This window comes from Larus michahellis, chromosome 24 (assembly GCF_964199755.1).
Source record: "Larus michahellis chromosome 24, bLarMic1.1, whole genome shotgun sequence".
NCBI classification, from domain to species: Eukaryota; Metazoa; Chordata; class Aves; order Charadriiformes; family Laridae; genus Larus; species Larus michahellis.
In genome coordinates, this window is record NC_133919.1 from 4,472,490 (window position 1) to 4,483,364 (window position 10,875).

The window sequence follows — 10,875 nt, forward strand, 5'->3', positions numbered from 1 at the left end:
TGACCCAGCCATTCTGCCCGGGGGTGGCCCCTCTTCGCCCCGGTGCCCCCACACCCTGCGCCGTCCGCGCTCGGGGCCGCCGTGCGGGGCTCTGCCGGAGGCGGGCGGGGGAGGCCGCGGCGCAGCCCCAAGTCCCGCCCCTCGGGAGGAGGCGGAGGGCACGCGGCGCTGTCTCACTTCCCATTGGGCCGCCCCGCCGCTCTGACCGCCCCTCGCTGGCGCTGGTTGGTCGGGTGTGATGTCACCGCGGTCGCCTCGCTGTGCCCATTGGGCAGCGCGCCTGTCCGTCAGGCAGCTGAGGCGTTAGGGGGCGGCAGTGGCCATTTTGGAGCAGAGCGCGGGGCCGGAGGGAGTGGAGGAAGCGCGGGGCTGGAGGGAGCGCGGAGGCCAGCCCTGCCCTGCCCTGCCCTGCCCTGCCCTGCCCTGCCCTGCCCTGCCCTGCCATGGCAGCCCCGCTCGGTACCGGCGCCCGCGCGGAGGAGACAGGACAGGAGAAACAGGTGGGAACCCCGGGGCGGGCCCGGATGGCTCCCATTGGCTTAGCCGCGCGTCGCTCTTCACGGCCCTGTGCGCCGATTGGTTGCTTCTCTTGTCCTTCTGATGAATGCCGGTTTCTCTTTGGCTGTGGGACTAGTGGGGTTGGACTTCCGGCAGCGCCGGTGGGGGTAACTTGGGCTCGATGGCGGCGTGGGGGTTTGTGGGACGCTGGGGGTTGGATGGGGGTTACCGGCATGACGGGTAGCGGGGCCGGGGGTCCCGGGGGGCGGCGGGGGGTCGTGAGGTGCGAGAATGCGCCCCGCTGCCGAGGGTCCGGGCCCGGATGCTCCCCCAGCAGGGCCGTGCCGGGGCGCCGCAGCCCCCGCGAACACCGGCGCTGGCTCCAGCCCTCCCTGCCCCCCCCCGGCCCCTTCCCCTGCTTCCCCCCTCGGGTCTCCGCGGAGGCCGAGCGGGGCGACCAGCCCTGGCTGCGGCTCGTTGGCTGCCCCTGCGGGGCAGAGCTGCCTGCAGGCATCGGGGGGCCGGGCTGGGCGATGGCTCCAGCGGCTGCCGCGTCCCCGGGCGCGGGCCTCACCCCCCGCCACCCCGATCCGTGGGACCCGGCAGAGCTGCTGCCTTCCCCTGCTGCGGCCGCTCTCAGCCCTTGCCCTGCCGCCAGCGCGGCCTCGCAGCGTTTCCCCCTTCCCTGGTGTTAGTTTAGCGCTGGGGTGGGGTAGGAATAGGAGGCAGATGTGCTGCTTTTTGGGCACCGGGAGGAGGCGATGGGCGCTCCTCCGTGGGAGAGGGACATGGAGGCGCTGCCGTGGGCGGCCCCGGGATCCGCTGGCAGGTGTTAAGGACGCCGCCGCGGCGTTGGCCCTGCCGGGTGCCGCAGGAGAAGTGATGCCCGTGAGGTGGGCGAACAGCAGGGTGCAGCGGCGCACACCAGACAGTGCAGGAGGGATGGGGTGGCGGCAGACAGTAGCATTTACAGCCGGGCAGGGAGGAAGAAGACTTGGAGATAAAGAACTGAGGAGAGCAGGCTGAGATGATGGAAGGGCCGCAAGGGCAAAGCTTCAGCTCCTGTTGCCAAAATCCCCCTCGACCCATCTGGTGTTAGGGCTCGTGGGGTGCCTGGCTCTGGGGCAGGGCCGAGTGGCATGCATTGGCCATGGCTCTTATTCCTGGAGCTGTCATGGAGATGAGTGAGAAGAGCCAGGCTCCTTCAGGCCGTGCGTGGGTGCAGCAAGCAGAAGCTGAAGATCGTGACGAGACTCTCAGCACTTTCCCCGCCTTCACTCTCCCTTCAATCCCCTGGGAACCCCCATGGATGGGGGCGTGAGGAGGAGCTTGTGCGGTTGGGGATGTGGGATGTGCTGAGCCTGCACATCACGCTGCTGCTGCCAGCTCCAGTTGTCCCAGTTGTGACTGTTGGGAGCTGCCATTAACTCAGGTTTGCTTTGTCTTTTTGAGGCACAGCTGAGGAGCCATTTCACGGCAGCCTTTGCAGGCATGCTCTCACAGCCTCTGTGGCCGCAGGGCTGCAGCTGTGCTGCGAAGAGCTGCTCCCCCGGCTCAGCACCAGTGAAGGATCGTGTTGGAAACCTCCTGCAGTCTGGCAATGCTTTCTAGCCTGGGGGCTTGCAGGCTCCAGCTCTGCTCTTGGCCACCTGGGAAGGGAAGTCCTGGCAGTCGAATGCACAGGAGCGCGTCCCCATAATGCCACCAGGCCGAGCTTCAGTGCCTCGTCCTTGGGGAGCCCCGGACTCCCATCCCACCAGCCTCCACCGGCTGCATCCTGCCAGCTTGCTGGTCCTGCCTGATACTGAGAGCTTTCCAGCTTCACGGATGGGGCAAAGGCTTGTCGTGGCTGCGTTCTGCTGTGCTGGTTGCGTGGAGCGGGCCGTCTCCGTTGGGCTGGGAGCCGTTCAGGGCCTCAGCGCTGGGGAGAAGATGCGCACAGCATCCGTCGGTGCTGCCAGGCTGGCAGGAGCAGAGCTGCTGCTACCAAGTCTGCCAACATCGTCCCTGCTGGAAAGGGGACAGCGATGAAAAACCACCCCTTGCCAACATCCTGTGAAACAGCAACTCGGGTTTATACGGTGGCTTGGCCCCAGGTGGCCACTGGTGGAGGTGGCCAGCAGTGACATCTTCCCATTGGAGCTGGGCCAGCGGCCAGCTAGGACTCAGCCTTGCCATGGGTGAGGCTCTCCAGGCCCTGCTGGGACCCTGACTCCTACCCACCCCAGACCAAATTCCTGTCCCCAGACCTGCAGTCCTTCCCTGGAGGGAGGTATGCATCTCCCCAAAGAGAGAAGCTGGTGGCTGGGGAACAGATCCCAAGCCCTGTACTGGGAACCCCCCGTGGGGCATTGCTGCTCAGCTGATAGCTGGGCTGGGGGGAGGGGTGGATCTCGGAGCTCCTGCAGAGGTGCCAGGTGACAACCAGGCACCTGCCACAATTGGCCCCAAGGGTCCCAGGCTTCGAGCAGGCTGGGTGGCTTCCTGGAGCATCCTGAAACTCCTGTGGCTGTGAAACAGGTGCTAAAATGCTGCTTTGCTACCTGTGCCGGTTGTCATTCCCAATAAATTCCCAGTAAATTGGTTTTGGAGCAGAAGGGTGTCTTCCATCTCAGCTGTACTGCAACGGGGTGCAGCAAGGCTGAACCCTCCCAGCACCGCAGTGTGCTGCCACAGCCCGTCATGCCAGGCAGCTCTGGACTGATGTCTGTTGATGCTGGTCCGGGGAAGGCGCTTGTCCAGCAGCGATATGTGGTGACATTTTAAGCACAATTTGCAAAGCAAAATGTCAGCGCAAGCACCTGCAGGAGCTCCCATCTGGGAAGAAAGCAGGCAGAAGGGTCTCTGCCTCTTTCCACAGGTGCTGGAGGTAAAAGCTGCTTCTGTCTGGGAAGGCGTTTATAATATTTTCCAAGTGCATCTGGGTTTTCCAGGGGACCACATCTTGCTTGGCGAGCCGGGCGCCGGGGTTTGGACGTGCTGCTGAATATTGTGCTACAGCATCACAGGGGTGTGGTTTTCTGTGGGGCTGAAGGTCTTTCCACCCTCCTCTTTTTTTGTTTTTTTTATTTTTAGGACACACAAGAGAAGGAAACCGTCACCCCTGAGAGAGCAGAAGAGGCGAAACTGAAGGCTAAATACCCCAACCTAGGCCAGAAGCCTGGAGGCTCCAACTTCCTCATGAAGAGACTGCAGAAGGGGGTATTTATTTCTCAGCCCTGGCTTGTCTGCATCCTCTCCTCCCTCAATGGCACAGGCAGCCACGCTCCAACCAGGCCAGAAGAATCACACCAAAATTCCCCAGGCCAAAAAGTCTGTTAAACCCATGGTTCAGGCTCCTTTCAGTGCCTGTGTTGGACGTGGCACCCAGTGGGCACAAGCCTGAAGCCGTGAGGTCTGCTGTGGTCAAGCAAGAAGGGCTTGTGCCTGCTCAGAACCCAAAAGCCGCCACCTTCAGGTGGTTTTGCTCTGTGTATCTCCTCTAGTGGTTGATCCCACCCTGTCCTCCACACCCTGTCCCAAAACCTGGAGTCTAGAGGCGAAGCCAGTGCATAAGTCTCCCCCTGCCTGCCGCTGTGCTCCCTGGGGTTGAGTGGGCTACTGAGATGCCGCAGGCCTGAGTTTTTCTCCCTGGTCTGCACTTTGCCTGGGTTCTGGGCTGGTGCAAAGGGCACTGAGAACGCCAGTGAGTCAGCTTGGCTGCATCTCCGTTGCTGGCACCAGTGTGAAACGCCAACCCTCTGACACTCTGCTCCCTGTAAGTGTAATTAAATCCCTCTCCGAGAGCCATCCGTAGCCTGCTTGGGTTGTCACTGCTGGCTCTCCTCATGGAGGCTGGGGCAGAAAACATAAATCCTTCCTGAGCTGCTGGTAGTCAGTGGCCGTGTGCCTTCCCCAGCTCTGAACACACGGTGTCTCTGTGTCACACTGCCCAGGGTTTGGCTCTGTCCTGCCACTTTCCTTCCAGCTTATATTGACGGCTGTCCCCTCTGCCCGAGCAGCCGCTGTGTGCACTCGCTCTCACTGTTGACATGGTCACTGGGCCTTTTTAGGCACCAACTAGAGCAAGCGCAGAAAGGAGGGTTGTTTAATGGCTTGGTGCTGAAGCAGGGAAGGGCTTTTTGTTGGGATGGGGCTCATTGGTTCTGAAGGTGCATGAGGGCAGAACCGGGCTCTTCAGAGCTCCTTGTGCCCAGCAGAGCCCTGTCTGTAGCACTGGCACGAGCTCTGCTTTGGTATTCAGCGTTTCCCACACCACTGCGGGGGGGTGAAACAGCACCAGGAAGGAGCACAGAGTCCTGTGGTGATAAGGGAACAAAATGCCCTTTGGACCGTGGGTTGGTGTTGCTGTGGCCTCTGGCCACATCTTCGCAGGCAGTTCCCTGCATCATTTTGGCTGTTGGGAGCCTGGGGAGTTCATCAAAGGTCTTGGCACTGGCCAGGCTGTGCTCCCTGGGGAGAACATCCTGCCTCTGTCACAGCAGCTCATCTGTTCACCGAACCAGAACAAACTATCAATCAGCAAACGTCCCCTGGCTTTGCCACTGCAGCGGAGCCTCCTCCTGGAGGCATCTGCTGACGTGGCTGTGCCTGCATTTGGCTGTCTGGAGTGTCTGGACTGTGACTGAGTCCCTGTCACGCTGAGTGTGGTGCAAGGGCAGAGCAGGACAAACCTGGCCTTTACCCAGCAAGCGCCACGCCAAGCAGCGCAAGTTCACAGGCTGCAAACACCCAGAGGTGGGTCAAAGGGAGAAAATGCGCCCTGGTGTCTGGAGTCAGACAGGCAGCTGCTGTGGGGCAAAGCTTCTTCCAGCTGGGGCAGGTCGGGTCGCTCTGGGGATTGTGGGTGGGTACTAAAGGCTTTTTAAATCAGGCCAGGCTCCCTTGCTTGGAATTTCCCCTATGTGATATTTTTGTGGCGTGGTTTTGAGCAACCCCAGCAGCTCCTTAAAGGATCGTATTTGTGGCCAGGTGTCTGTATCTCTGCTATGTCCCCACACTCCTGCAAATCAAAGTAACCCAAGCTCCTCTCCCTCTTTCAGCAAAAATACTTCGATTCTGGTGACTACAACATGGCCAAGGCAAAGATGAAGAACAAGCAGTTGCCAAGTGCGGGGCCAGACAAGAACCTGGTGACAGGAGACCACATCCCCACACCGCAGGACCTCCCGCAGAGAAAATCCTCCCTTGTAACCAGCAAGCTGGCAGGGTAGCCTGCACTCGCAGGCTAGGTTTTTTCCTGTTTTCTTTTTTCCTTTTGGCTAAATGGATTGAACTTCACTGTACCATAGGGACAGGAGCACCAGAATCCACATAGTTATTTGAGTATTTGCAGCAAACACACACCAAAACCGAGAAGGCGAGTGAGAGGTGTCAGTAGCCTGGGATGCCCGGGCAGATTTGATCAGGCCGTTCCTTTTAGCGAGTCAGTTTGCTGCCTTAATTTTCCTGCTGTTTGAAACCATCCTCGCTTGCAGAGCCACTGAAGCGCTGCCTCCTCGCTGGGGGAGTCGAGCATCTGTGGGAGAAACTGCTCTTTGCTTGGCGCTGGGTAGGAGGGGAGAGCTCAGGGCTGTGGCATGTGGATGCTTTTCAGGCATCAGGTGTCTGCAGAGGAAGAACTGGCTGGGCAAAATGTGTGATACGTGATCTGGAAGTTTAGTTAGGTATGTATGTTAGAGCTTCTAAGGGAAGAAATTAGCTGATATGCAAAAAAATCCATGGCTGGCTGTCCCCTGGGATCTGCCCCTGCTTCCACAAAGCAGCTGAGCTCGCAGGAGGGGATGACACGTCCAGCGGCTGCGAGAGAGGCGCTGGGCAGTGTTTGAAATGGTCCTGGTGGCTTGGAGCAGTGACGAGGCGTTTGCTATTTCGGGGATATCCGAGTGCGGCTGTGCTGGAGGGATGCAGTGTGAGGCTTGCAGCTGCCCCAGAGGGTTTGGGGGCAGCTTCCCTCTCCCTGGTCACTTCTAGCCGGCGAGGCTGTCTGCCTTGGCAACGGGGAGAGATGGCTCCTCTCCCTGCTGCCAGGTAGGCAGCAAAAGGTGGTGAGCCGAATCCCGCCGGCAGCTTGGCACAGAGCGGAGTGTGGCCAGGCGGGCAGAGCCCTCTCCGGTCGCATGCAGCCCCCGCCTGATGCCCAGACGTTGTCGCTTGCAAAATGGGGGCTGTCAGCAGCTGGAGAGATGGATGTGAGCCGTTGGAGCCTGTCTCCAGAGGGAGAGAGGCAGGACTGGGAATAACCACCCTGGAAGGAAAAAAAGCACCAGAGACAGAGAGCATGGAGATTAGGAAGAGAGGAGCGTAGAGGCAAACCTGTGTTCACAGTGTCAGGCACCCCAAACTTGGATTTCTTTCTACCTTTTTTTTTCTTCTTGCCTTTTATTTGTTCCAGGCCTGAAAAAAACCCAAAAAACAAAACAAAAAAAACCCCAAACAAACACACACACACACACACACACCCCCGCCCCCAAACCACGGCTGTGATGGCTGCAGTATGCAACATGATGCGCGTGCTCGGTGCATGTACTGTCCGCTCCTCATGCAGCGGAGGTGAGGCGGCCTCCTGTCCTGTGCAGCGGAGGGGCTCAGCGTGCCTGTGCCGGGGCAGCCCTGAACGGGCCTGGTTTAGGCCTGGTTTTGAAGGCGTGTGGGCGAAAGGAAGTTGAGGGGATGTCTTTTCTTTTTTCCTTTTTTCTTTTTTTTCCCTTTTTTTCTTTATTTCATTTTTTTCTTTATTTCATTTTTTTCTTTATTTCCTTTTTCCCTTTTTCCTCTTTTCACCCTTTTTTCTTTTTTTCTCTTTTCTCTTTTCTCCTTTTCTTTCCCCCCTTTCCCTTCTTCCCCTTCTTTCCCTCTTTTTTTCCTTTTTCCTTTTTTTTTTAGTTTTTTTCCCTTATTTTCTTTTTTTCTTCTGTTTTTTCTTCTTTTCTTTTGGGGATTCCCATCAGGTCAGGAGAAGCCAAGGCAGGGAGGCAACAGGCAATGCGCTGCATGGGCACAGCTTTCCTTACGTGTGTTCTTGGCTGGCTGACTCGGGCCTTTGCTTTCCTGCTGCTGGCTGGAGCGAGGAATATGGTGTTGCTTTCCAGGAGAGTGTTTGCCAGGGGTGTGCTGGAATGCTTGCGTCTGCCTTCGGGTGGTTCGGAGCAAGCCAGCCACGGCTCCACTCATCAGGGCACCATGAGCCAGGGGCTCTGTTGCCAGCCCCGTGGCTGCAGAGGATAGTTTTCTCTTTGTGGAGCGGGCAAGGAGCGTAGCGGGATTGGGGGCTGCCCGCTTGTAACCATGGGTCCGTGCTTCGGTCTCTGTTGCCTTTCCCAACCCTGTATGACCTGGCTGGGGCAGCACTGGCTGTGGCTGTGCAACCTCCTTGGATGTTCTGCTGTCTGTCCCAGCCATGTTGTAAATAGATATAAATCATATATATAAAAATATATATAATTTTTTACATGTTCATCTCTCTTCTAGAGTGCTATGCTTGCTTTTTGTTTAAAAAAAAAACCCCAGGAAATATAGTGAAGAATGCAAAGGGGCATTGCAGCTTGGGGGCTGCCCCTGTGCTGGGGGGAGGGGACAGCTCTGGAACCAGATCTTCCCCCAGTTTTCCGGAAATGCCAGGCATGCTTGCACAGGAGGGGGAAGCGATCGTGACAACACAGGATGAGAACTAGCGAGAGCAATTCTGTACAACGGTTCAGCCGTGGAGCGGGGTTACTTCCATTCTACCCCCAGCCCTGGGCTGGCAACAGAGGGCTCTGGGCTGTGGGTGGGGCAAGAAGGTGTGTGTTGGGTGGGTGTGGGGCGTACGGGGGCCATTGCTCAGCGATGGCACCATGGGGTGCATCGGATGTGGGTGAGCTGGGGAGTGGGGGGCGAACATGGAATCCATCCTGTTGTGCAGCCACAGCAGCCACCTTGGCTTGCAGCTGAGAGACTCGGGGAGGGGGGAGCACAGGGGGAGGTGGTGTCTATCTTCCTGCCATTAACAAATCCCTGCCCCGCTCCATGCTGTGGGGCAGGGGCTCCTGGTGCCCTCCCCACGGATCAGGACTGCCCCACAGTGACATGCTCCTGCTGTAGCTCGCTCTCGCCACTGTCAGCTGTCCTGGAGGCTTTAACTCCGGGGTGTTCAGCCTTGACATTACACCTTTCCTCCCTGGGGTGTGACAGCCTGGCTGATGGTGTCACCAGGATGGGCCGCTCTTCAGAGGAACGCAGTGACTCTCCCTGGGGCTGCCTGAAGCCTCTTTGCTGTGTCTTCCACCCCCGAGCTGGCCATTTCGCAGCCCCTCAAGCCCACTCCACAGTGGGGGCCAGGGCTGGGTGTTTGCACAGGGACACGTTGTTCCAGCTTGATGCCAAGTATGTGCCGATGTTTGTTTGTGCTTTAAGCTTGGCAGTGCTGGGGAACTATGTGCTGGGCGCTGCCCCAAGCTGCTGGAGCAAGCTGAGCTTGCCTCTGTTATTGCTCCCTGTGCCAAGAATTCGCTTCCTGACAAGGATGCATTCCTGGGGGCCACAGGAAGGATTTTGAGGGTGTTTCGTCTTGCTGGACCCCAGCGCAACCCAGTCCCGCTCTCACGCTGGGGTGTGGGGTGGCAGCTGGGAAAGGAGCTGGCGAGGATCTGAAGGGGCACCCCGGGTGGATGCACGTCCCTGTTTCTTGCAAGATCTGGGGGAAGAGCGCTTTGTGGCGCTCAGGATGGGGCTGTGCCCTGTGCTCACCGCAGCTTCCTCCTGTGCTGTTCCTGCTGGTGCACGGTGATGCTCGGGATGGTGACAGAGGCTTGGGTTTGCTGCAGTTTCTGTCCCCAGAAACGCTGACCAGAGAGCGGCTCCTTCACGGTGGCAGCTCCCTGTGCCCTCACTGCCTCCCTGGAGTGGAAAGACCCATCTGAGGAGCCGTGCTGCTGTTCCCACACATCTGGGGTTCCCCCCACCCCCCAAATCCCAAGGCACCAGGATCGCCTGCCCTTGAGGCCCTGCTGGCTGTGCCTTTGGTTCAGGGCTCAGCAGTGAGCCCACACGCCTGCGCCAAGCGGGGAAACCAGAACCTCCCCCCGCTGTGGCCCCTGCCCCAGTGTCTCGCTCTCATCGTGTGGGTTTGGTGACACTGTGGTGCCTCAGCCAGGTGACGCGGGGATGACGTCACCTTCCCTGGTGGGGCTGGGGCTCCGCTGCGGCCTGTGAGGAAACCCTTTCCTGCCTTCAGACCGGGGAAGGGGAGGGGGGGATTTCTGGGGGCGCCAAACCCCAATTTCCAGTGTCTTGAGTCTGGTTAGGCACATAAAGGCCCTGAGGCTGGGGTGGGTCCTGCTGCACAGAGCATCGCGGTTTTTGTCCAAACCAGAGCAGATTTGGAGGGCATCAGGTGAAGGAGGGGCCTGTGGCCAGGGAAAACCAGAATTGAGAGCCGGTACCCCAATGATGCCGAGACTGGCCAAAGTGCCCCTGGGTGTGATGGGTGACAGAGGAGCAGGTCCAGCCTCCCAGGGCACCCACCAGTCACGACTGCCTCCTGGGCAGATCCGGGCACGGGGTGCTGCCCTGCTCTGTGATGCCCCAGCCCTCATGGGGCCGGCGGGTGCAGGGAGGTTTTGAGTAATGGGGGAAATTGTGAGGCAACCCACCCGTGACCGGAAGAAATGGGGCAGTTCCCCATGAATGTCCAGCTGAGCGAGCCAAAGTCGGAGGGGGCTTTAACCAGACAGATCCAGGTAAAACGACGAGTGGGTGGGAAGTGCCGTGGAATCATAGAATGGTTGGAAGGGACCTTTGAAGGTCATCTAGTCCAACCCCCATCCTGATTTTAGCTGGGACAGGGTTAATTTTCTTTCTAGTGGTGGTTGTGTTTCAGATTTGATATGAATGTCAATAAAACTTATTGTTTTAATTGTTGCCAGGTGATGTTTATAGTTTTCAAGGACCTTTTTTCAGCTTCCTGTAGAAACTGAGAAGCCTAGACAGAACGATGGAACGTTCCGTACCACAGACGTCATGCTCGGTATAGAAATGGGGCTTGGCCAGGGGGTGGGTACTTGTGATCACGGCTTGGGACAGTGCTAATTCACCGGGCCGTGAGTGACTTGTGCCATTATTATTATTGTTATTTTCCTTATCTGATACTGTTCTATTAAACCGTCGTTATCTCAACCCACAAGGTTTTTTTTCCTTTCCCTTCCTTTACTCCCTACCCTTCTTGGGGGCCAGGGGGGCTGAGCAAACAGCTGTGTGGTCCCAGCTGCTGGCTGGTGTTAAACCATGACACTCCCCCCGCCACGGTCAGGGACATCTTCATCCAGACCAGGTTGCTCAGAGCCCAGTCCAACCTGATCTGGAATGTCTCCAGGGATGGGGCATCCACCATCTCTCTGG

The 10,875-nt window shown here is 58.4% G+C and overlaps 1 protein-coding gene across 3 annotated transcripts; it reads left to right on the forward strand.

Annotated features, from left to right (window-relative positions):
- Nucleotides 1-289: 289 nt before the first annotated feature.
- On the forward strand, nt 290-7,956 carry ENSA (endosulfine alpha). 3 transcript variants are annotated; one of them, XM_074566395.1, is made up of 3 exons: nt 290-500; nt 3,574-3,699; nt 5,541-7,956. In XM_074566395.1, the coding sequence occupies exons 1-3, from the start codon at nt 444-446 to the stop codon at nt 5,709-5,711; spliced, it is 354 nt and encodes a 117-aa protein (XP_074422496.1). In that variant the 5' UTR covers nt 290-443; the 3' UTR covers nt 5,712-7,956. The 3 variants fall into 3 exon arrangements, with proteins under 3 accessions (XP_074422496.1, XP_074422495.1, XP_074422497.1); XM_074566394.1 differs by lacking the exon at nt 290-500 and adding an exon at nt 507-665 and having other exon boundaries at nt 5,541-6,897; XM_074566396.1 differs by lacking the exon at nt 290-500 and adding an exon at nt 3,140-3,367 and having other exon boundaries at nt 5,541-6,897.
- Nucleotides 7,957-10,875: the final 2,919 nt, after the last annotated feature.